A 23442-nucleotide genomic window follows, 5' to 3' on the forward strand; every position below is an offset into this window, starting at 1 on the left:
TTTTCCAGGAGGGGGGTTTTTTTAAAAGAAAAGGGGGGGGGTTTTTTAAAAAGGTAAAAAATAATTAATTTTTGGGGGGGGGGGGGTTTAGGGTGGGGGTGAGGATTGTCCAAAAGGAACAGTTTTAGAAGGTGTTTAGGGGGGGGGTTAACCAAGAGGCTTTGGGGAATAAAGAAAGGGGGGGGGGGGGGGGGGGGTTCCTAAAAAGGGGGGGTTTAGGGTTTTTAAGGGAAATTATAGGGGAAGCTAAGGGGGTGGGTTTGGGGAGTTTGGGAAAGGGGGGGAAAAGGGTTTTGGGAAAAAATTTGGGAAAGGGTTGGCCGTACTTGAAGAGGTAGTTGATCATAGAGGGGAGCTGGATAAGTTGCGAGGTCTGTGGAAGAGCTGGGGTGATTGGAGAGTAGTTGTTTCTCACTGGTGCTGGAGCTAGAAGAGTGATAACCAGAGGAATCAGTTGGAAAATGGTCGATTGGAAGGAGGGGTGGTTAATCCACAGAGGAGCTAGAAGAAATGGTGGGCTCCAAAGGGAGCTGGATGGAGGGGGTACCTTGAAGAAGGTTAGTGTTATTTGAAAAGGTTTCTGAGCCCGTGGAAGAACTTGAGTTCAGTAAGGAGCTGGTTTTCCCCATGTGTGGTAGTTGAGGTGAGGTTAATTGGAGAGTGGTGGAATCCAAGAGATGTTGGAAAAGTTGAAAGAAAGGGGGTTGTGTTCCTACTGAGAGGTACTTGATTCCATAGAGGAGGTGGTATAAGCGGGAAGTCTGTGGAAGAAAGGGAGTAGATTGAAGGAAAGTGGTTGTTATCATCACTGGGCTGGGCTAGGGGGAAGTGGTTGGGAATCCAAAAAGAGGTGGTTTTTTCCTCACTGGTGCTGGAGCTAGTTTGGGGTAGTTGAATCCACAGAGGAATTTAGTGTGGGGAATGGTTGTGGGGACGTAGGGGCGTGGTTGAATCCATAGAGGGCTTGGGGAAGGTAGAACTGTGGGGGCTCCAAAGTGAGCTGGAGAAGAGTAGCCTTTAAGAGGTTGGTCCGTACTTAAGAGGTGGTCGATTCCATAAGGAGGAGGTTTTTAAGTTGGAGAGTCGGGGGAAGAGCTGGGAGATTGAAGAAAGGGGTGGTTCCCCACGGTGGCCCGGAGCTAGCTGGAGTCTTGAATCCACAGAGGGAAACAAGTGGGGGAAGTGGTCGATTGGAAGGAGGACAGGTTGAATCCATAGAGGACTTGGGATAGTAAAGAAATGGAGGACTCCAAAGGGAGCTGGATGAGGAGTAGGGCCGAAGAAGAGCTGGTAGGGAAATTAAAGAGGTTTCTATGGAAGAGTGTGAGTAAGTAGAGGAGGGAGGGGTCCTCGTAGTGGTAGGGTTTAGGTGAGGTAATTGGAGAAGTGGTCGAATCCAAGGGGTGATGTGGAAGACTTGAAAAGGAAGTGGTTGTGTCGTCCTTGAAGAAAGGGAGTTGATTCCATAGAGGGGAGCTGGAGGTCATGGAGAGTCTGGGGGAAAGCAAAAGACTGAAATGTAGTTGGGTTTTCCCCACTGGTGCTGGAGCTAGGTGAGGTAGTGAATCCACAAGAGGAATCAGTTGAGAGGTGGCGACTGGAAGGTTGAATCCATGGAGGAGCTTGGAAAGTAGAAAAAATGGGGTGGGCTCCAAGAGGACTGGTGTAAGTTGAAGAGGTTTCTGTTGGAGGAGCTTTAGTTAGTAGAGGAGGGGGAATCGTCAGTGGTGTAGTTGAGGGGAGGTAATTTTGGGGAGTGGTGGGGAAACCAAAGGGTGTTGTGGAAAGGTAATTGGAAGGGTCCGTGGAAAACTGGAGTAGATTGAAGACATGGTGGGTTTCCTCAATGGTGGGAGCTAAGCGAAGTATTGGGAATCCAAAGAGGATTTTAGTGGAGAAGTGGTCGATTGGAAAGGGGGAGTGGTTGAATCCCCTAGGGAGCTTGGAAAGTAGGAAGAAATGGTGGGCTTTCCCAAAAGGGGGAGCTGGATGAGGGTAGCCTGGGAAGAGTGGTGTCGTTGAAGAGGTTTCTTGGAAGAGCTCGAGTTAAGTTAGACGAGGTGGAGTTTCCTCAGGTGTGGTAGTTGAAAGGGGATGTCCCTCGGAGAAGTGGTTCGACTCCAAGGAGGATGTGAACAACTTGAAGAAGGGTTGTCCCAAAATTGACGAGGTGGTTGATTTCCATAGAGGAGTGGTAAAAATGGGAGTTGTTGGAAGAGGGTGAAGTAGATTGAAGACGTGGTTGGTTTCCTCATGGGTGCTGGGGGCGGTGGAGGTGTTAATCCACAGGAGGAATCAGTTGGAGAAGTGGTCGATTGGAAGGGGGACGTGGTTGAATCCATAGAGGAGCTTGGGAAGTAGAAGAAATGGTGGGCTCCAAGAGGAGCTGGACGAGGAGTAGCCTGAAAGAAGAGCTGGTGTAAGTTGAAGAGGTTTCTAAGCCCACGGAAGAGCTTGAGTAAGTAGAGGAGCTGGAGTCCTCAGTGGTGGTAGTTGAGGTGATGTCAGTTGGAGAAGTGGTGGAATCCAAGGATGATGTGGAAAAGCTTGAAGAAGGGGTTGTGTCCGTACTTGAAGAGGTAGTTGATTTCCATAGAGGAGCTGGAGTAAGTTGGAGAGTCTGTGGAAGAGCTGGAGTAGATTGGAGATGTAGTTGTTTCATCACTGGTGCTGGAGCTAGGTGAAGTGGTTGAATCCACAGAGGAGATCAGTTGGAGGAAGTGGTCGATTGGAAGGAGGAGGGTGGTTGAATCCACAGAGGAGCTAGAAGAAATGGTGGGCTCCAAAGAGGAGCTGGATGAGGGAGTAACCTGAAGAAGGGTTAGTGTATGTTGAAGAGGTTTTGAGCCTGTGGAAGAACTTGAGTCAGTAGAGGAGCTGGATTCCTCAGTGGTGGTAGTTGAGGTGAGGTAAGTTGGAGGAGTGGTGGAATCCAAAGATGATGTGGAAAAAAGTTGAAGAAGTGGTTGTGTCCATACTTGAAGAGGTACTTGATTCCATAGAGGAGGTGGTATAAGCGGGAGAGTCTGTGGAAGAAATGGAGTAGATTGAAGACGTGGTTGTTATCTCCACTGGTGCTGTGAGCTAGGTGAAGTGGTTGAATCCACAGAAGAGGTGGTTGTTTCCTCACTGGTGCTGGAGCTAGTTGGAGTAGGTTGAAATCCACAGAGGAATCAGTGTGAGAACTGGTTGTGGGGACGTAGGGCGTGGTTGAATCCATAGAGGAGCTTGGCAAGGTAGGAACTGGTGGGGTCCAAAGATGAGCTGGATGAAGAGTAGCCTGAAGAGGTTGGTCCGTACTTGAAGAGGTGGTCGATTCCATAGAGGAGGTGTTGTAAGTTGGAGAGTCTGTGGAAGAGCTGGGGTAGATTGAAGACGTGGTGGTTTCCTCACTGGTGCTGGAGCTAGCTGGAGTACTTGAATCCACAGAGGAATCAGTTGGAGAAGTGGTCGAATGGAAGGGAGGACATGGATGAATCAATAGAGGAGCTTGGATAGTAGAAAACTGATGGGCTCCAAAGAGGAGCTGGATGAGGAGTAGCCTGAAGAAGAGCTGGTAGAAGTTAAAGAGGTTCTATGGAAGAGTGTGAGTAAGTAGAGGAGGTGGAGTCCTCAGTAGTGGTAGTTGAGGTGAGGTAAGTTGGAGAAGTTGGTCGAATCCAAGGATGATGTGGAAGAGCTTGAAGAAGTGGTTGTGTACGTCCTTGAAGAGGTAGTTGATTCCATAGAGGAGCTGGAGTCAGTTGGAGAGTCTGTGGAAGAGCTGGAGTAGACTGAAGATGTAGTTGTTTCTCTCACTGGTGCTGGGAGCTAGGTGAGGTAGTTGAATCCACAGAGGAATCAGTTGGAGAGGTGGTCGACTGGAAGGTTGAATCCATGGAGGAGCTTGGAAAAGTAGAAGAAATGGTGGGCTCCAGAGAGGAGCTGGTGTAAGTTGAAGAGGTTTCTGTGGGAGAGCTTGAGTAAGTAGAGGAGGTGGAATCGTCAGTGGTGGTAGTTGAGGGAGGTAAGTTGGAGAAGTGGTCGATTGGAAGGAGGATGTGGTTGAATCCATAGAGGAGCTTGGGAAAGTAGAAGAAATGGTGGGCTCCAAAGAGGAGCTGGATGAGGAGTAGCCTGGAGAAGAGCTGGTGTACGTTGAAGAGGTTTCTATGGAAGAGCTCGAGTAAGTAGACGAGGTGGAGTCCTCAGTGGTGGTAGTGAGGTGATGTCAGTCGGAGAAGTGTCGACTCCAAGGAGGATGTGAACAAACTTGAAGAAGTGGTTGTGTCCGCATTTGACGAGGTGGTTGATTCCATAGAGGAGGTAGGGTAAGATGGAGAGTCTGTGGAAGAGCTGAAGTAGATTGAAGACGTGGTGGTTTCCTCAGTGGTGCTGGAGCCTGGTGAGGTAGTCGAATCCACAGAGGAATCAGTTGGAGAAGTGGTCGATTGGAAGGGGGACGTGGTTGAATCCATAGAGGAGCTTGGGAAAGTAGAAGAAATGGTGGGCTCCAAAGAGGAGCTGGACGAGGAGTAGCCTGAAGAAGAGCTGGTGTAAGTTGAAGAGGTTTCTAAGCCCACGGAAGAGCTTGAGTAAGTTGGAGAGTCTGTGGAAGAGCTGGAGTAGATTGGAGATGTAGTTGTTTCATCACTGGTGCTGGAGCTAGGTGAAGTAGTTGAATCCACAGAGGAATCAGTTGGAGAAGTGGTCGATTGGAAGGAGGAGGTGGTTGAATCCACAGAGGAGCTAGAAGAAATGGTGGGCTCCAAAGAGGAGGCTGGATGAGGAGTAACCTGAAGAAGGGTTAGTGTATGTTGAAGAGGTTTCTGAGCCTGTGGAAGACACTTGAGTCAGTGAGGAGCTGGATTCCTCAGTGGTGGTAGTTGAGGTGAGGTAAGTTGGAGGAGTGGTGGAATCCAAAGATGATGTGGAAAAAGTTGAAGAAGTGGTTGTGTCCATACTTGAAGAGGTACTTGATTCCATAGAGGAGGTGGTATAAGCGGGAGAGTCTGTGGAAGAAATGGAGTAGATTGAAGACGTGGTTGTTATCTCACTGGTGCTGGAGCTAGGTGAAGTGTTGAATCCACAGAAGAGGTGGTTGTTTCCTCACTGGTGCTGGAGCTAGTTGGAGTAGTTGAATCCACAGAGGAATCAGTGTGAGAACTGGTAGTGGGGACGTAGGGCGTGGTTGAATCCATAGAGGAGCTTGGCAAGGTAGAAATGGTGGGCTCCAAAGATGAGTGGATGAAGAGTAGCCTGAAGAGGTTTTTCCGTACTTGAAGAGGTGGTCGATTCCATAGAGGAGGTGTTGTAAGTTGGAGAGTCTGTGGAAGAGCTGGTGGTAGATTGAAAGACGTGGTGGTTTCCTCCACTGGTGCTGGAGCTAGCTGGAGTACTTGAATCCACAGAGGAATCAGTTGGAGAACTAGGTCGAGAGGAAGCAGGACATGGTTGAATCCATAGAGGAGCTGGGATAGTAGAAGAACTGATGGGCTCCAAAGAGGAGCTGGATGAGGAGTAGCCTGAAGAAGAGCTGGTAGAAGTTAAAGAGGTTTCTATGGAAGAGTGTGAGTAAGTAGAGGAGGTGGAGTCCTCAGTAGTGGTAGTTGAGGTGAGGTAAGTTGGAGAAGTGGTCGAATCCAAGGATGATGTGGAAGAGCTTGAAGAAGTGGTTGTGTCCGTCCTTGAAGAGGTAGTTGATTCCATAGAGGAGCTGGGAGTCAGTTGGAGAGTCTGTGGAAGAGCTGGAGTAGACTGAAGATGTAGTTGTTTCCTCACTGGTGCTGGAGCTAGGAGAGGCAGTTGAATCCACAGAGGAATCAGTTGGAGAGGTGGTCGACTGGAAGGTTGAATCCATGGAGGAGCTTGGAAAAGTAGAAGAAATGGTGGGCTCCAGAGAGGAGTGGGTAAGTTGAAGAGTCTGTGGAAAAGCTGGAGTAGATTGAAGACATGGTGGCTTCCTCACTGGTGCTGGAGCTAAGCGAAGTAGTTGAATCCAAAGAGGATCAGTTGGAGAAGTGGTCGATTGGAAGGAGGATGTGGTTGAATCCATAGAGGAGCTTGGGAAAGTAGAAGAAATGGTGGGCTCCAAAGAGGAGCTGGATGAGAGTAGCCTGGGAGAAGAGCTGGTGTACGTTGAAGAGGTTTCTATGGAAGAGCTCGAGTAAGTAGACGAGGTGGAAGTCCTCAGTGGTGGTAGTTGAGGTGATGTCAGTCGGAGAAGTGGTCGACTCCAAGGAGGATGTGAACAAACTTGAAGAAGTGGTTGTGTCCGCATTTGACGAGGTGGTTGATTCCATAGAGGAGGTAGGGTAAGATGGAGAGTCTGTGGAAGAGCTGAAGTAGATTGAAGACGTGGTGGTTTCCTCAGTGGTGCTGGAGCCTGGTGAGGTAGTCGAATCCACAGAGGAATCAGTTGGAGAAGTGGTCGATTGGAAGGGGGACGTGGTTGAATCCATAGAGGAGCTTGGGAAGTAGAAAGAAATGGTGGGCTCCAAAGAGGAGCTGGACGAGGAGTAGCCTGAAGAAGAGCTGGTGTAAGTTGAAGAGGTTTCTAAGCCCACGGAGAAGCTTGAGTAAGTAGAGGAGCTGGAGTCCTCAGTGTGGTAGTTGAGGTGATGTCAGTTGGAGAAGTGGGTGGAATCCAAGGATGATGTGGAAAAGCTTGAAGAAGGGGTTGTGTCCGTACTTGAAGAGGTAGTTGATTCCATAGAGGAGCTGGAGTAAGTTGGAGAGTCTGTGGAAGAGCTGGAGTAGATTGGAGATGTAGTTGTTTCACACTGGTGCTGGAGCTAGGTGAAGTAGTTGAACCACGAGGAATCAGTTGGAGAAGTGGTCGATTGGAAGGAGGAGGTGGTTTGAATCCACAGAGGAGCTAGAAGAAATGGTGGGCTCCAAAGAGGAGCTGGATGAGGAGTAACCTGAAGAAGGGTTAGTGTATGTTGAAGAGGTTTCTGAGCCTGTGAAGAACTTGAGTCAGTAGAGGAGCTGGATTCCTCAGTGGTGGTAGTTGAGGTTGAGGTAAGTTGGAGGAGTGGTGGAATCCAAGATGATGTGGGAAAAAGTTGAAGAAGTGGTTGTGTCCATACTTGAAGAGGTACTTGATTCCATAGAGGAGGTGGTATAAGCGGGGAGAAGTCTGTGGAAGAAATGGAGTAGATTGAAGACGTGGTTGTTATCTCACTGGTGCTGGAGCTAGGTGAAGTGGTTGAATCCACAGAAGAGGTGGTTGTTTCCTCAACTGGGTGCTGGATCTAGTTGGAGTAGTTGAATCCAAGAGGAATCAGGTGTGAGAACTGGTTGTGGGACGTCTGGCTGGTTGAATCCATAGAGGAGCTCTTGGCAAGGTAGAACTTGGTGGGCTCCAAAGATGAGCGGATGAAGGGTAGCCTGAAGAGGTAATGTCCGTACTTGAAGATGTGGTCGATTCCATAGAGGAGGTTGTTGTAAGTTGGAGAGTCTGTGGAAGATCTGGGGTAGAATTGAAAAGACGGTGGTTTTCCTCACTGGTGCTGGAGCTAGCGGAGTACTTGAATCCACAGAGGAATCAGTTGGGAAGTGGTCGATTGGAATGAGGACATGGATGAATCCATAGAGGAGCTTGGGATAGTAAAGAACTGCTGGTCTCCAAAGATGACTGGATGAGGAGTAGCCTGAAGAAGAGCTGGTAGAAGTTTACAAAGAGGTTTCTATGGAAGGATGTTAGTAGAGTAGAGGAGGTGTAGTCCTCATAGTGGTAGTTTGAGGTGAGGTAAGTTGGAGATTGTCGAATCCACTGATAGTGTGGGAAGAGCTTGAAGAAGTGGTTGTGTCCGTCCTTGGAGAGGTAGTTGATTCCATATAGAGCTGGTGATTCAGTTGGGAGAGTCCTGGTGAAGAGCTGGAGTAGACTGAAAAAGATGTAGGTTGTTTCTCACTGGTGGCTGGAGCTAGGTGATGCAGTTGAATCCACAGAGGACTCAGTTGGAGAGGTGTTCGACTGGAAGGTTAAATCCATGGAGGAGCTTGGAAAAGGTAGAAGTAAATGGTGGTCTCCAGAGCGGATCTGGTTTAAGTTGAGAGGTTTCTGTGGGAGAGCTTGAAGTAAATAGAGAGGAGGTGGAATCGTCATGTTGGTAGTTGAGGGAGGTAGTTGGAGAATGGGTGAATCCAAGGATGTGTTGGTAAAGTAGTTGAGAGTCTGTGGAAAAGCTGGATCGATTGAAGGACATGGTGCTTCCTCACTGTGCTGGAGCTCAGCGAAGTATTTGAATCCAAAGAGGAACACTTTGGAGAATGGTCGATTGGAAGGAAGGATGTTGTTGCAATCCATAGAGGAGCTTGGGAAAGTTAGAAGAAATGGTGGGCTCCAAAGAGGACTGGTGAGGATAGCCTGGAGAGAGCTGGTGTACGTTGAAGAGGTTTCTATGGAAGAGCTCGGTAAGAGTAGACGGGGTGGAGTCCCTCAGGGTGGTAGTGAGGTGATGTCATGTTCGGAGAAAGTGGCGACTCCAGGAGAATGTGACAAACTTGAAGAAGTGTTGTGTCCGCATTTGACAGTGGTTGATTCCATAGAGGAGGTAGGTAAGCTGGAGAGTCTGTGGAAGAGCTTAAGTAGATTGAAGACGTGGTGGTTTCTCCTCACAGTGGTGCTGGAGCCTGGTGGAGGTAGTCCGAATCACAGAGGAATCAGTTGGAGAAGTGGTCGATTGGCAAGGGGACTGGTTGAATCCATAGAGGAGCTTGTGAGTAGAAGAAATGGTGGCTCCAAAGAGGGCTGGACTGAGGAGTAGCCTGAAGAAAGACTGGTGTAAGTTGAAGAGGTTTCTTTTTCTCAGCCCACGAATAGCTTTGAGTAAGTTAGAGGAGCTGGAGTCCTCAGTGGTGGTAGGTGAGGTGATTCAGTTGGAGAAGTGGTGAATCCAAGATGATGTGGCAAAGCTTGAAGAAGGGGTTGTGTCCGTACTTGAAGAGGTTAGTTGGCTTTCCATAGAGGAGCTGAGTAAGTTGGAGAGTCTGGTGGAAGAGCTGGAGTAGATTGGAGATGTATTGTTTCATCATGGTGCTGGGCTAGTGAAGTAGTTGAATCCACAAGAAATCAGTTGGAGAAGTGGTCATTTGAAGGAGGAGGTGGTTTGAATCCACAGAGGAGCAGAACTGGTGGGCTCCAAAGAGGAGCTGGATGAGGAGTAACCTGAAGAAGGTTAGTTATGTTGAAGAAGTTTTTCTGACCGTGGAAGAACTTGAGTCAGTAGAGGAGCTTGATTCCTCAGTGGTGGTATTAGGTGGAGGTAAGCTTGGAGGAGTGGTGGAATCCAAAGATTAGTGTTGAAAAAGTTGAAAAGTGGTTGTGGCCAACTTGAAGAGTACTTGATTCCATAGAGGAGTTGGTATAACGGGAGAGTCCTGTGGAAAAATGAGGTAGATTGAAGAGTGGTTGTTAATCTCAGCTGTGTCTGGAGCTAGGTGAAGTGGATGAATCCACAGAAGTAGGTGGTTTGTTTCCCTCACTGGTGCTGGAGCTAGTTTGGAGTTTTGAATCCACAGAGGAATCATTGTGAGACACTGTTTGTGGTGACGTAAAGTGCGTGGTTGATCCATAGAGAACTTGCAAGTAGAACTGGTGTGCTCCAAAGATAGCTGGATGAAGAGTGCCTGAAGAGGTTGTGTCCGTACTTGAAAGGTGTTCGATTCCATAGAGGAGTGTTTGTAAGTTGGGAGAGTGCCCTTTAGAGCTGGGGTGATTGAAGACGTGGTGTAGTTCACGCACTGTGCGGAGCCCTAGCTGGAGTACTTAATCCACAGAGGAATTCAGTTGGAGAAGTGGACGATTGGAAGGAGGACATGGTTGAATCCATAGAGGCCTGGGATAGTAGAGAAACTATGTGCTCCAAAGAGAGCTGGATGAGGAGTAGACCTAAGAGAGCTGGTAGAAGTTAAGAGGTTTCTATGGACGAGCAGTGTGAGTAATAGAGAGTGGAGTCCTAGTATGGTAGTTGAGGTGAAGGTAAGTTGGTGGGGAGAAGTGGTCGCATCCAAGGATGATGTGGAAGAGCTTGAGAAGGTGGTTTGTGGTCCGTCCTTGAAGAAGTAGTTGATTCCAAGAGGAGAGCTGGAGTCATTGAGAGTCTGGTGGAAGAGCTTGGAGTAAACTGGGGATGTATGTTGTTTTCCTCACTGGTGCTGGGCTAGGTGAGGCAGTTTGAATCCACAAGAGGAATTCAGTTGGAGAGGTGGTCGACTGGAAGGTTTGAATCCATGGAGGAGCTTGAAAAGTAGAGAAATGGTGGGGCTCCAGAGAGGAGCTTGGTGTAATTGAAGAGGTTTCTGTGGGGATCTTGAGTAAGTAAGGAGGTGGAATCGTCTGTTGTAGTTGAGGGAGGTAGTTTGGAGAAGTGGTGGAAATCCAGGATGGTTTGTGGGTAAAGTCAGTTGGAGCGTCTGTTGAAAAGCTGAGTAGATGAAGACATGGTGGCTTCCTCACTGGTGCTGGATCTAAGCGAAAGTAGTTTTGAATCCAAAGAGGAATCAGTTGGGAGAAGTGGTCGATTGGAAGGAGGATGTGGTTTGAATTACCCCCCCATAGAGTAGCGTTGGGAAAAGTAGAAGAAATGGTGTGCTCCGAAAGAGGAGCTGATGAGGAGTAGCCTGGAGAAGAGCTTGGTGTCCGTTGAAGAGGTTTCTATGGAAGAGCTCGATATTAGACGAGGTGGGAGTCCTTACATGGTGGTAGTTAGGTGATGTCAGTCGGAGAAGTTTCGACTCCAAAGGAGGATTGTGAACAAACTTGAAGAAGGTGGTTGTGTCCGCATTGACGAGGTGGTTGTTCCATAGAGGAGGTAGGGTAAGATGGAGACATCTGTGGAGAGCTGAAGTAGATTGAGACGTGGGTTGTTTTCCTCATGGTGCTGGAAGCCTGGTGATAGTCGAATCCACAGAGGAATCATGGAGAAAAGTGTCTATTGGAAGGGGGACGTGGTTGAATCCATAGAGGATCTTGGGAAGTAGGAAGAAATGGTGGGATCCAAAGAGGAGCTGGACGAGGAGTAACCTGGAAGAATAGCTGGTGTAAGTTGACGAGGTTTCTAAGCCCACGGAAGAAGCTTAGTAGTAGAGACTGGAGTCCTTTTCCCCAAGGGTGGGGGGGGGGGGGGGGTGGGGGGTGGTAGTTGAGGTGATGTCAGTTGGAGATGGTGGAATCCAAGGATGATGTGGAAAAAGCTTGAAGAAGGGTTGTGTCCTACTTGAAGATGGTAGTTGATTCCATAGAGGAGCTGGAGTAAGTTGGAGAGTCTGTGGAAGAGCTTGGAAGTAGATTGGAGATGTATTTGTTTCATCATGGGTGCTAGGAGCTAGGTGAAAGTAGTTGAATCCACAGAGGAATCAGTTTGGGTAAGTGGTCGATTGGAAGGAGAGGTGGTTGAATCCACAGAGGACTGAAGAAATGGTGGGCTCCAAAGAGGAGCTGGATGGGAGTAACCTGAAGAAGGTTAGGTATGTGTGAAGAGGTTTCTTAGCCTGTGGAAGAACTTTAGTCAGTAGAGGTGAGCTGGCATTCCTCGTGGTGGTAGTTGATGTGAGTAAAGTTGGACAGGAGTGGTGGAATCCAAGCTTGATGTGGAAAAGTTGAAGAGTGGTTGTGTCCCATACTTGAACGAGGTTACTTGATTCCATAGAGGAGTGGTATAAGCGGGAGAGTCCTGTGAAATAAATGGAGTAGATTGAAGAGTGGATTGTTGTCCTCACGTGGCTGGAGCTAGGTAAGTGGTTGAATCCACATAAAGGTGGTTGTTTCCTCACTGGTGCTGGAGCTAGTTGGAGTAGTTGAATCCCAGAGGAATCAGTGGGAGAACGGTTGTGGGGACGTAGGGCGTGGTTGAATCCATAGAGGAGCTTGGCAAGGTAGAACATGTGGGATCCAAGATGGCTGGATGAAATAGTGCCTGAAGAGGTTTGTGGTCGTACGTGAAGAGTGGTGTCGATTCCATAGAGGAGGTGTTGTAAGTGTTGGAGAATCTGTGAAGAGCTGGGGTCGATTGAAGACTGGTGGTTTCCTCACTGGTGCTGGAGCTAGCTGGAGTACTTGAATCCACAGAGGAATCGTTGGAGAAGTGGTCTATTGAGGAGGACATGGTTGAATCCTAGAGGAGCTTGGGATTAGTAGAAGAACTGATGGGCCTCCAAGAGGAGCTGGATGAGGGAGTAGCCTGAAGAAGACTGGTAGAAAGTTAAGAGGTTCTATGGAAGAGTGGTGAGTAAAGTAGAGGAGGTGGATTCCCAGTAGTGGTATTGGAGGGGAGTAAGGTTTGAGAAGTGGTCGAATCCAAGGATGATGTGAGAGCTTGAAGAGTGTTTGTTTTCGTCCTTGAAGAGTAGTTTGATTCCATAGATGATCTGGAGCAGTTGGAGAGTCGGTGTAATAGCTGGAGTAGACTGAAGATGTGTTGTTTCCATCCGGGTGCTGTAGCTAGGTGAGGCATTGAATCCACCAGAGGAAATCAGTTGAGAGTGGTCGACTGAAGGTTGAATCCATGGAGGAGCTTGGAAAAGTATAAGAAATGTGGCTCCAGAGAGGAGCTGGGTAAGTTGAAGAGTTTTCTGGGGAGAGCTTGAGTAAGTAGTAAGGAGGTGCATCGTCAGTGGGTGGGGGGTAGTTTGAGGGGAGGTAAGTTGGAGGATGGTGGAATCCAAGATTTTTGTGGTAAAGTAGTTGGAAGAGTCTGTGGAACAGCTGGAGGAGATTGAAGACATGTTGGCTTTCCTCACTGTGCTGAGCGAAGCGAAGTAGTTGAAATCCAAAGAGAATCAGTTGGAGAAGTGGTCGATTGGAAGGAGGGAGTGGTTGAAATCCATAGAGGAGCTTGGGAAAGTAGAAGAAATGGTGGGCTCACAAAGATGATCTGTAGGAGGATAGCCTGGAGAAAGCGGGTGTACGTGTGAAGAGGTTCTATGGAAGAGCTACGAGTAAGTAGTAGGTGGAGCCTCAGTGGTGGTAGTTGAGGTTAGGTCAGTCGGAGAAGTGGTCGACTCCAGGAGATTGCACAATCTTGAATAAGTGGTTGTTTCCGCATTTGACGAGGTGGTTGATTCCATAGAGGAGGTAGGGTAAGATTGGAGAGTCAGAAGATGGTGGAAGAGCTGAGTAGATTGAAGACGTGGTGGTTTCCTCAGTGGTGCTGGAGCCTGTGAGGTAGTCGAATCCACAGAGGAATCGTTGAGAAGTGGTCGATTGGAAGGGGGACTTGGTTTGATCCTAGAGGAAGCTTGGGCAAGTAGAATAATTGGTTGGCTCCAAAGAGGAGTCTGGACAGGATAGCCTGAAGAAGAGCTGGTGTAAGTTGATAGGTTTCTAAGCCACGGAAAGCTTGAATTAAGTAGAGGAGCTGGAGTCCTCAGTTGTTGTAGTTGAGGTGCTGTCATTTGAGAGTGGTGGAATCCAAGGATAGGATGTGGAAAATCTTTAAGAAGGGTTGTGTCCGTACTTGAGAGGTAGTTTGTTCCATAGAGGAGCTTTGAGTAAGTTTGAGATCTGTGGAAGAGCTGAGTAGATTTGGAGATGTGTTGTTTTCTCACATGGTGTGGAGCTAGGCGAAGTAGTTGAATCCAAGAGGTAAATCATGGAGAAGTGTCGATTGGAAGGAGGAGGTGGTTATCCCAGAGTACTAGAAGAAATGGTGGGCTCCAAAGAGACTGGATGAGGAGTTAAACCTGAAAAGGGTTCGTGTATGTTGAAGAGGTTTCTGAGCCTGTGTGAGAACTTAGTCCAGTAGAGGAGCTTTATTCCTCAGTGGTGGTAGTTGATGTGGAGGTAAGATTGGAGATGTGGTGGAATCCAAAGGATGATGTTGAAAAGGTTGAATGAAGTGGTGTGTCCATACTTGAGAGGTACTTGATTCCTAGAGAGGTGGTATAAAGTCGGAGAGTCTGTGGAAGAAATGGAGTATGATTGAAGAACGGGGGTTGTTAGCTCACTGGTGCTGTAGCTAGGGTAGTGTTGAATCCACATAAGAGTGGTTGTTTCCTTCCTCACTGGTGCTGGAGCTAGTTGGAGTAGTTGAATCCACAAGAGGAATCAATGTGAGAACTGGTTGTGGGACGTAGGGCGTGTTGAATCCTAGAGGATTCTTTGGCAAGGTAGAACTCGGTGGGCTCCAAGATTAGCTGGATGAAGAGTAGCCTGAAGAGTGTGTCCTTACTTGAGAGGGTGTCGATTCCATATATGAGGGTGTTTGTAAGTGAGAGTCTGTGGAAGAGCTGTGTAGATTGAGACGTGGTGTTTCCTCACTGGTGCTGGAGCTAGCTGGAGTACTTGAATCCACAGAGGAATCAGTTGAGAAGTGGTCGTTGGAAGGAGTACATGGTTGAACCATAGAGAGCTTGGGATGTAGAAGAACTGATGGGCTCCAATAGGAGCGGATGAGGATTACCTGAAGAAGAGCTGGTAGAAGTTAAAGAGGTTTCTATGGAATATGTGAGTAATTAGAGGAGGTGGAGTCCCAGTAGTGTAGTTGAGGTGAGGTAAGTTGGAGAAGTGTTCGAGATCCAAGGATGTTGAGAGCTTGAAGAATTGGTGTGTCCGTCCTTAAGAGGTAGTTGATTCCATAGAGGAGGCTGAGTCTAGTTTGGATAGTCTGTGGAAGAAGCTGGGTAGACTGAGATGTAGTTGTTCCTCATTGGTGCTGGGGCCTAGGTGAGGTAGTTGAAGTCCACAAGGAAGGGAAAAAAAAAAAAAAATCAGTGGTAGAGGTGGCGACTGGAAGTTGAATCCATTGAGGAGCTTGGAAAAGTAGAAGAATATGGTGGGCTCCAGAGAGGAGCTGGTGTAAGTTTGAAGAGGTTTCTGTGGGAGAGCTTGAGTAAGTAGAGGAGGTGGAATCGCATTGTGTTAGTTGAAGGGGAGGTAAGTTGGAGAATGGTGGAATCCAGATGTTGGTGGTAAGTAAGTTGGGAGTCTGTGGAAAAGCGGAGTAGATTGAAAGACATGGTGGCTTCCTCACTGGTGCTGGAGCTAAGGCGAAGTAGTTGAATCAAAGAGGAATCATTTGGGAATTGGTCGATTGGAAGGCGGATGTGGTTTGAATCCATAGAGGATCTTGGGAAGTAAAGCAAATGGTGGCTCCAAGAGGAGCTGGATAGGAGTTAGCCTGGAGAAGAGCTGTGTACGTTGAGAGTTTTCTCCTATGGAAAATCTCGAGTAAGTATACGAGGTTGGAGTCCTCAGTTGTGGTAGTTTTGAGGTGATGTCATCGAGAAGTTGTCGACTCCAATGAGGATGTGAACAAACTTGAAGAAGTGGTTGTGTCCGCATTTGACGAGGTGCTTGATTCCTTAGAGAGGTAGGTAAGATGGGAGTCTGGTGGAAAGCTGAGAGTATGGATGAAGACTTGGTGGTTTCCTCAGTGGTGCTGGAGCCTGGTGAGGTAGTCGAATCCACACGGATCAGTTGGAGAATTGGTCATATTGGAAGGGGACGTGGTTGATCCATAGAGGAGCTTGGAAAGTAGCAGAAATGGTGGGCTCCAAGAGTAGCTGGACTAGGATAGCCTGAAGAAGAACTGGTGTAAGTTGAAGAGGTTTCTAAGCCACGGAAGAGCTTGATTAAGTAGATAGCTGGAGTGCCTCATTGGTGGTAGTTGAGGTGATGTCGTTTGGAGAAGTGGTTGAATCCAGGATGATTTGGAAAAGCTTGAAGAAGGGGTTGTGTCCCCGTTACTTGAAGATGTAGTTGATTCATAGAGGAGCTGGAGTAAGTTGGAGAGTCTGTGGAGGAGCTGGAGTAGATTGGAGATTTACGTTGTTTCGATCACTTGGGCTGGAGCTTAGGTGAAGTAATTTGAATCCACAGAGGAATCAGTTGGAGAAGTGGTCGTTGGAAGGAGGATGTGGTTGAATCCACAGAGGAGCTAGAAAAATGTGGGCTCCAAAGAGGAGCTGGATGAGGAGTAACCGAAGAAGGGTTAGTGTATGTTTGAGAGGTTTCTGATCCTTTAGTAAGAACTTGAGTCAGTAGAGAGCTGGATTTCCTCAGTGGTGTAGTTGAGGTGAGGTAAAAGTTGGAGGATGGTTGGATCACAAAGATGATGGGTAAAAGTTGAAGCAGTGGTTTGTCCATACTTGAAGAGGTCACTTTGATTCCGTAGAAGGAGGTGTATGCTGGAGAGTCTGTGGAAGAAATGGAGTAGATTGAGACGTGGTTGTTATCTCACTGTGCTGGAGCTAGGTGAATTGGTTGAAATCCACAGCAGAGGTGGTTGTTTCCTCACTGGTGCTGAGCTATTGGAGTAGTTGAATCCACAAGGAATCAGTGTGAAAACTGGTTGTGGACGTAGGGCGTGTTGAATCCATAGAGGGCTTGGCAGGTAGAACTGTGGGGCTCCAAAGATGAGCTGGATGAAAGATAGCCTGAAGAGGTTGTGCCCGTACTTGAATAGAGTGGTCGATTTCCATAGAGGAGGTGTTGTAAAGTTGGAGAGTCCTGTGGAGAGCTGGGGTAAGATTGAAGACGTGTGTGTTTCCTCACTGGTGCTGCGCTAGCTGTAGTACTTGAATCCAGATGAATTCAGTGGAGAAGTGGTCGATTGGAAGGAGGACCATGTGTTGAATCCATAATGAGCTTGGGATAGTAAAGACTGATGGGCTTCCAAAGTAGGAGCTGGATGAGGTTACCTGAAAAAGAAGAGCTGGTAAGATCGTTAAAGTAGGTTTCTATGGAAGAGTGTGAAGTAAGTAGAGGAGGTGGAGTCCTCATTAGTGTAGTTGAGGTGAGGTAAGTTAGAGAATTGGTCGATCCAAGGATGATGTGGAAGAGCTTGAAGAAATTGGTTTGTGTCCCGTCCTGGAAGAGGTAGTTGATTCCATAGAGGAGCTGGAGTCAGTTGGGAGAGTCTGGGAAGAGCTGAGTAAACTGAGATGTAGTTGTTTCCTGGCACTGTGCTGCGAGCTAGGTGAGGTGTTTGAATCCCCAGAGGAATCCAGTTGGAGAGATGTGGTCGACTTGGAAGGTTGAATCCTGGCGAGCTTGGAAAAGTAGAAGAAATGGTGGGCCTCCAAGAGGAGCTGGTGTAAGTTTGATAGGTTTCTGTGGGAGAGCTTTGAGTAAGTAGAAGGAGGTGGAATCGTCCAGTGGTGGTAGTTGAGGGGAGGTCGTTGGAGAGTGGTGGAATCCAAGGATTTATGTGTAATTGTAGTTGGAGAGTCTGTTGCAAAGCTGGAGTAGATTTGACGACATGGTGGCTTCCTCACTGGTGCTGGAGCCTAAGCGAAGTATTTGAATCCAAAGCGGACAGTTGGGAGTGTCGATTGGAAGGAGGATGTGGTTTGAATCCATATAGGATGCTTGGTACAGTAGAAAAAATGGTGGGCTTCCAAAGAGGAGCTGGATGAGGAGTAGCCTGGAGAAGAGCTGGTGTACGTTGAAGAGGTTTCGTATGGAGAGTTCGAGTAAGTAACGGGTGGAGTCCCTCAGTGTGGTAGTTGAGGGGATGTCATTCGGAGACGTGGTCGACTCCAAGGGGATGTGAACAACTTGAAGAAGTGGTTGTGTCCCGCATTTGACGAGGTGGTTGATTCCATAGAGGAGGTAGGGTAAGATGGAGAGTCCTGTGGAAAGCGAAGATAGATTGAAGACGGGGTGGTTATTCCTATTGGGCTGGACCTGGTGAGGTAGTCGATACCACAAGGAATCATTGGGGGGGGGGGGGGGGAGAAGTGGTCGATTGGAAAGAGGGCGTGGTTGAATCCATATAGGAGCTTTGGGAAAGTAGAAGTATGGGGGCTTCCAAAGCCGGAGCTTGACGAGGAGTAGCCTGAAGAAAGAACTGGTGTAAGTGAAGAGGTTTCTAAGCCACGAAGAGCTTGAGTAGTAGAGGACTGGAGTCCTCATGTGGTAGTTGAGTTGATGTCGTGTGGAGAAGTGGTGGAATCACAAGGATGAGTGTGAAAGCTTGAAGAAGGGGTTGTGTCCGTTCTTGAAGAGGTAGTTTGATTCCATAGAGGAGCTGGAGTAAGTTGGATAGTCCTGTGGAAGAGCTGGATTCGATTGGAGATGTAGTTGTTTCATCATTGGTGCTGGAGCTAGGTGAAGTAGTTGAATCCACAGAGGATCAGTTGGAGAATGGTCGATTGAAGGAGGAGGTTGGTTGAATCCACAAGGATCTAGAACGAAATGGTGTGGCTCCAAAAGAGAGCTGGATGAGGATAACCTGAAGAAGGGTTAGTGTATGTTGAAGAGGTTTCTGAGGCCTGTGGAAGAACTTGAGTCAGTATAGGAGCTAAGGATCCTCAGTGTTGGTAGTTGAGGTGGGTAAGTTGGGAGGAATGGTGGAATCCAAAAGATTGATTGGAAACAGTTGAAAAGTGGTTTGTGTTCCATACTTGAAAGAGTTACTTGATTTCCATAGAGTAGGTGGTATAAGCGGGAGGAGTCTGTGGAAGAAATGGATTAGAATTGAAGAACGTGGTTGTTATCTCACTGGTGCTGGAGCTAGGTGAGTGGTTGAAATCCACATAAGAGTGTTGTTTTCCTCACTGGTGCTGGAGGCTAGTTGATAGTTGAATCCACAGAGGACTCAGTGTGAATGTAACTGGTTGTGGGGACCCTAGGGCGTGGTTTTGAATCCATAGAGTACTTGGCAAGGTAGAACTGTGTGGGCTCAAAGATGAACTGGATGAAGAGTAGCCTGAAGAGGTATGTTGTCCGTACTTGATGTGGTCGATTCCATAGAGGAGGTTTTGTAAGTTGGAGAGTCTGTGAAGAGCTGGGGTAGAATGAAGACGTGTGGTTTCCTTCCTCACTGGTGCTGGAGCTAAGCTGAGTACTTGCATCCACAGAGGCATTGGAGAATTGTCGATTGGAAGGAGGACATGGTTGAATCCATAGAGGAGCTATGGGATAGTAGAAGACCTGATGGGCTCCAAAGAGGAGCTGGATGAGGGAGAAGCCAAGAAGAGCTTGGTAGAGTTAAAGAGGTTTCTATGGAAGATGTGAGTAAGTAGAGGAGGTGGAGTCAATCATATGGAGTTGAGGTGAGGTAAGTTTTGGAGGAAGTGGTCGAATCCCACAAGATGATGTGGAAGAGTCTTGAAGAAGTGGTTGGGGGGGGGGTTTTGGGGGTTTCCCCCCCCGTCCTTGAAGAGGTAGTTGATTCCATAGAGGAGCTGGGAGTCAGTTGGAGAGTCTGTGGAAGAGCTGGAGTATACTGAATATGTGTTGGGTTTCTCACTGGTGCTGGAGCTAGGTGAGGTATTGAAATCCACAGAGAATCCGTTGGAGAGGTGGTCGACTTGACCGGTTGAATCGCATGAAGCGCTTGGAAAAGTAGAAGAAATGGTGGGCTCCAAGAGGAGCTGGTGTAGGTTTAAGAGGGTTTCTGTGGAGAAGCTATGAGTAAGAGCGGAGTGTGGATCGTCAGTGGTGGTAGTTGAGGGAGGTAAGTTGAGAAGTGGTGAATCCAAGGATGTTGTGGTAAGTAAGTTTGGAGAGTCTGTGGAAAAGCTGGAGTAATTGAAGACATTGTGGCTTCCCATCTGGTGCTGGAGCGAAGCGAAGTAGTTGAATCCAAAGAGTGAATCAGTTGGAGAATTGGTCGATTGGAAGGAGATGTGGTTGAATCCTAAGGACTTGGGAAAGTAGAAGAAATGGTGGGCTCCAAAGAGGAGCTTGGATGAGAGTAGCCTGGAGAAGAGCTGGTTACGTTGAAGATGTTTTCTATGTAAGAGCTCGAGTAAGTAAGACGAGGTGGATCCTCAGTGGTGTAGTTGAGGGATGTCAGTCGGAGAAGTGTTCGACTCCAAGGAGATGTGACGAACCTTGAAGACGTGGTTTGTGTCCGCATTTGACGAGGTGTTTGATTTCCATAGAGGAAGGTAGGGTAAGATGGAGAGTCGTGTGGAAGAGCTGAAGTAGAATTTGAAGACGTGGTGGTTTCCTCAGTGGTGCTGGAGCTGTGAGTAGGTCGAATCCACATAGAATCAGTTTTGGAGAAGTGGTCCGCTTGGAAGGGGGACGTGGTTGAATCCATAAGGCGCTTGGGACAAGTAGAAGAAATGGTGGGCTTTCCGCAAAGAGGAGCTGGACAGATTATCTGAAGAAGAGCTGGTGTAATTTGAAGAGTTTCTAAGCCCCACGGAAGAGCTTGAAGTAAGTAGAGGATCTGGATCCTCAGTGGTGGTATTTGAGGGTGATGTCAGTGGAGCAAGTGGTGGAATCCAAGGATGATGTTGAAAGCTTGAAGAAGGGGTTGTTCCGTACTTGAAGAGTAGTTTGATTCCATAGAGGAGCTGGAGTAGTTGGAAGTCTGTGGTAGAGTCTGGAGTAGATTTGGAGATGTATTTGTTTCTCACTGGTGATGGGGAGCTAGGTGAGTTAGTTTGAATCCACATAGGAATCATTGGAAGAAGTGGTCGGATTGGAAGGAGGAGGTGGATTGAATCCCTCACAGAGGAGCTAGAAGAAATGGTGGGCTCCAAAGAATGAGCTGGATGAGAATTAACCTGAAAAAGGGTTAGTGGTATGTTTGAAGAGGTTTTCTGAGCCTGTGGAGAACTTGAGTCAGTATAGGGCTGATTCCTCAGTGGTTGTAGTTGAGGTGAGGTAAGTGGAGAGTGGTGGACTCCAAGATGATGTGAAAAGTTGAGCGTGGTTGTTTCATAACTTGCAGAGGTACTTGATTCCATAGAGGAGGTGGTATAAAGCGGGAGAGTCTTGGACGAAATGAGTATCTTGAAGACGTGGTTGTTATCTCACTGGTGCTCTGGAGCTAGTTGACGTGGTTGAATCCACAGAAGATGTGGTTGTTTCCTCACTGGTGCTGGAGCTAGTTGGAGTATTGAATCCACAGAGGAATCAGTGTGAGAACTGTTGTGGGGACTTAGGGGCGTGGTTGAACCATGAGGAACTTGGCAAGGTAGAACTGGTGGGGGCTCCAAGATTAGCTGGGATGAAGAGTAGCCTGACAGAGTTGTGTCCGTACTTGGAGAGTTGGTCGGTTCCATAGAGGAGGTGTTTGTAACGTTGGAAGTCCTGTGGAAGAGCTGGGGTAGATTGAGGACGTGGTGTTTCCTCACTGGTTGCCTGGAGCTAGCTGGAGTACTTGAATTCCCCACAGAGGAATCAGTTTGGAGAAGTGGTCGATTGGAAGGAGGACCATGGTGGAATCCATAGAGGAGCTTTGGGATGTAGAATAACTGATGGGCTCAAGAGGACTGGGCTGAGGATAGCTGAAGAAAGCTGGTAGAGTTTAAAGAGGTTTCTATCGGAAGAGTGTGAGTAGTAGAGGAGGTGGGAGTCCTCATAGTGGTAGTTGAGGTGAGTAAGTTGGAGAAGTTGGTCGAATCCAAGGATGTTGGAGAGCTTGAAGAGTGGTTGTGTCCCGTCCTTGAAGAGGTATTTGTTCATAGAGGAGCTGGCGTCAGTTGGAGAGTCTGTGGAGAGCTGGAGTAGACTGAAGATGTAGTGGTTCCATCACTGGTGCTGGAGCTAGGTGAGTAGTTGAATCCACAGAGGAATCAGTTGGAGAGGTGGTCGAATGGAAGGTTTGAATCCTATGGAGGAGCTTGGAAAAGTAGAAGAATTGGTGGGCCCAGAGAGGACTGTGTAAGTTGAAGAGGTTTCTGTGTAGAGCTTGAGTAAGTAGAGGAGGTGGAATCGTCAGTGTGGTAGTTGAGGGGACGTATTTGGAGAAGTTTGGTGGAATCAATGATGTGTGGTAAAGTAAGTTGGAGAGTCTGTGGAAAAGCTGGAGTAATTGAAGACGTGTGGCTTTCTCACTGTGCTGGAGCTAAGCGACGTAGTTGAATCCAAAGGAGGAAATCAGTTTAGAAGTGGTCGATTGGAGGAGGGGGATGTGTTGAATCCATAGAGGAGCTTGGGAAAGTAGAAGAAAATGGTGGGCTCCAAAGAGGAGCTGGATGAGATTAGCCTGGAGAAGAGCTGGGTGTACGTTGAAGAGGTTTCCTATGAAGAAGCTTCGATAAGTAGAACGAGGTGGAGTCCTCGTGGTGTAGTTGAGGTGGAGGTCAGTCGAGAAGTGGTCGACTCCAAGGAGGATGTGAACAAACTGGAGAAGTGGTTGTGTCCGCATTGACGAGGTGGTTGATTCCATAGAGGAGGTAGGGTTAAGATGGGAGTCTGTGTACGAGGCTGAGTAGATTGAAGACGTGGTGGTTTTCCTCGTGGTGCTGGAGCCTGGTGAAGGTAGTCGAATCCACAGAGGGAATCAGTTGGAGAAGTGGTCCGATTGGAAGGGTGGACGTGGTTGAATCATAAGGATCTTGGGAAGTAGTAAGAAATGGTGGGCTCCATAAGAGGAGCTGACGAGGAGTATCCTTAAAGCGCTGTTGTATAGTTGAACGAGGTTTCTAAGCCCACGGAAGAGCTTGAGTAGTAAGGATCTGGAGTCTCGTGTGGTAGTTGAGGTGATTCAGTTGGAGAAGTGGTGGACTCCAAGGCTGATGTGGAAAAGCTTTTTTTGAAGAAGGGGTGTGTTCCGTACTTGAAGAGGTAGTTTGATTCCATAGGAGGAGGCTGGAGTAGTTGAGAGAGTCTTGTGGGTGAGCTGGAGTAGATTGGAGATGTAGTTGTTTTCATGCACTGGTGCTGGAGAGAAGCTGGTGAAGTAGTTGAATCCACTAGAGGAATCAGTTGGATAAGTGGTGTCGATTGGAATGGAGGAGGTTGTTGAATCCACAGAGAGCTAGAGAAATGGTGGCTCCAAAGAGGAGCTGGATGAGGATTCCCTGAAGAAGGGGTTAGTGTATGTTTGAAGAGGTTTCTGGGCCTGTGGAAGAACTTGAGTCAGTTTTAGAGATCTGGATTCCTCATTGGTGGTAGTTGAGGTGAGGTAAGGTTGGAGGAGGTGGCATATCCAAAGATTGATGTGGAAAAAGTTGAAGAAGTGGTTGGGTGCCGATACTTTGAATAGGTACTTGATTCCCATTATAGGAAGGTCGCTATAAGCGGGAGAGTCTGTGGAAGAAAATGGGAGTAGATTGAAGACGTGTTGTATCTCACTTGTGCTGGACTAGGTGAAGTGGAGTTGAATCCACAGAGAAGGTGGTTGTTTCCTCCACTGGTGCTGGATCTCGTTGGAGTAGTTGAATCCACAGAGGAAATCAGTGTAGGAACTGGTTGTGGGGGACGTAGGGCGTGGTTTGAATCCAGAGAGGAGCTTGGCAAGGTAGAACTGGTGGGCCCAAGATGAGCTGGCTGAAGAGTAGCCTGAACAGGTTGTGTCCGTACTTGAGAGGTGTCGATTCCTAGAGGAGGTGTGTAAGTTGGAGAGTCTGTGAAGACGGGGGTAATTGAAGACGTGGTTGGTTTCCTCACTGGTGCTGAAGCTAGCTGGAGTACTTGAATCCACAGATGAATCAGTTTGGAGAAGTGGTCGATTGGAAGGAGGACATGGTTGAATCCATCGAGAGCTTGGATAGTAGAAGAACTATGGGCTCCAAAGAGGAGCTGGATGAGGAGTACCGAAAGAAGAG

At 47.9% G+C, this 23442-nt stretch overlaps 4 protein-coding genes across 4 annotated transcripts; all 4 read right to left on the bottom strand.

The window, feature by feature from the left end:
- Positions 1–1365: 1365 nt before the first annotated feature.
- LOC119569132 (endochitinase A-like) lies at positions 1366–2662 on the bottom strand. Its single transcript, XM_037917432.1, has 3 exons — positions 2447–2662; positions 2141–2402; positions 1366–2000 (listed from the first exon to the last, which is right to left on the bottom strand). Exons 1-3 carry the CDS (start codon positions 2660–2662, stop codon positions 1366–1368), a joined length of 1113 nt encoding a protein of 370 aa, XP_037773360.1.
- Positions 2663–2821: 159 nt separating this feature from the next.
- LOC119569133 (topoisomerase I damage affected protein 7-like) lies at positions 2822–3878 on the bottom strand. Its single transcript, XM_037917433.1, has 3 exons — positions 3799–3878; positions 3394–3542; positions 2822–3348 (listed from the first exon to the last, which is right to left on the bottom strand). Exons 1-3 carry the CDS (start codon positions 3876–3878, stop codon positions 2822–2824), a joined length of 756 nt encoding a protein of 251 aa, XP_037773361.1.
- Positions 3879–4187: 309 nt separating this feature from the next.
- LOC119569134 (flocculation protein FLO11-like) lies at positions 4188–8293 on the bottom strand. The gene is made up of 10 exons (XM_037917434.1): positions 7899–8293; positions 7661–7850; positions 7393–7581; positions 6903–7235; positions 6617–6773; positions 6117–6535; positions 5430–5913; positions 5093–5377; positions 4828–4991; positions 4188–4775 (listed from the first exon to the last, which is right to left on the bottom strand). The coding sequence occupies exons 1-10, from the start codon at positions 8291–8293 to the stop codon at positions 4188–4190; spliced, it is 3204 nt and encodes a 1067-aa protein (XP_037773362.1).
- Positions 8294–12918: 4625 nt separating this feature from the next.
- Positions 12919–13579, bottom strand: LOC119569135 (flocculation protein FLO11-like). Its single transcript, XM_037917435.1, has 2 exons — positions 13443–13579; positions 12919–13309 (listed from the first exon to the last, which is right to left on the bottom strand). Exons 1-2 carry the CDS (start codon positions 13577–13579, stop codon positions 12919–12921), a joined length of 528 nt encoding a protein of 175 aa, XP_037773363.1.
- Positions 13580–23442: the final 9863 nt, after the last annotated feature.

Source organism: Penaeus monodon, unplaced genomic scaffold, assembly GCF_015228065.2.
Source record: "Penaeus monodon isolate SGIC_2016 unplaced genomic scaffold, NSTDA_Pmon_1 PmonScaffold_1275, whole genome shotgun sequence".
Taxonomy (NCBI): Eukaryota; Metazoa; Arthropoda; class Malacostraca; order Decapoda; family Penaeidae; genus Penaeus; species Penaeus monodon.

What these genes read in the sequence shown, in the direction of transcription:
- LOC119569133 (XM_037917433.1), bottom strand. Translation starts at nt 3,878, where the DNA reads ATGGATTCAACCTTCCAGTCGACCACCTCTCCAACTGATTCCTCTGTG. An exon ending in TCACCTAGCTCCCAGCACCA is followed by an intron (nt 3,543 to 3,798) that starts GTGAGAGAAACA and finishes GCTCTTCTTCAG; the next exon opens with GCTACTCCTCATCCAGCTCC. An exon ending in TCCAGCTAGCTCCAGCACCA is followed by an intron (nt 3,349 to 3,393) that starts GTGAGGAAACCA and finishes GCTCTTCCACAG; the next exon opens with ACTCTCCAACTTACAACACC.
- LOC119569135 (XM_037917435.1), bottom strand. Translation starts at nt 13,579, where the DNA reads ATGATTTACCTCTTGGATTCAACTACTTCGCCTAGCTCCACACCATGT. An exon ending in TGGAACAAACTACCTCTCAA is followed by an intron (nt 13,310 to 13,442) that starts GTACGGACACAA and finishes TCCGTGGCTTAG; the next exon opens with AAACCTATCAACTTACACCA.
- LOC119569132 (XM_037917432.1), bottom strand. Translation starts at nt 2,662, where the DNA reads ATGAAACAACTACATCTCCAATCTACTCCAGCTCTTCCACAGACTCTC. An exon ending in CTACTTACTCAAGCTCTTCC is followed by an intron (nt 2,403 to 2,446) that starts GTGGGCTTAGAA and finishes CTCTTCTTTCAG; the next exon opens with GCTACTCCTCGTCCAGCTCC. An exon ending in TTGGGACAACCCTTCTTCAA is followed by an intron (nt 2,001 to 2,140) that starts GTTGTTCACATC and finishes CACTCTTCCCAG; the next exon opens with GCTACCCTCATCCAGCTCCC.
- LOC119569134 (XM_037917434.1), bottom strand. Translation starts at nt 8,293, where the DNA reads ATGGATTGCAACAACATCCTTCCTTCCAATCGACCATTCTCCAAAGTG. An exon ending in TCCTCTATGGATTCAACCAT is followed by an intron (nt 5,378 to 5,429) that starts GTCCTGCTTCCT and finishes TGTGGATTCAAG; the next exon opens with TACTCCAGCTAGCTCCAGCA. An exon ending in TCCAACTAGCTCCAGCACCA is followed by an intron (nt 4,992 to 5,092) that starts GTGAGGAAACAA and finishes TTTCTTCCACAG; the next exon opens with ACTCTCCCGCTTATACCACC.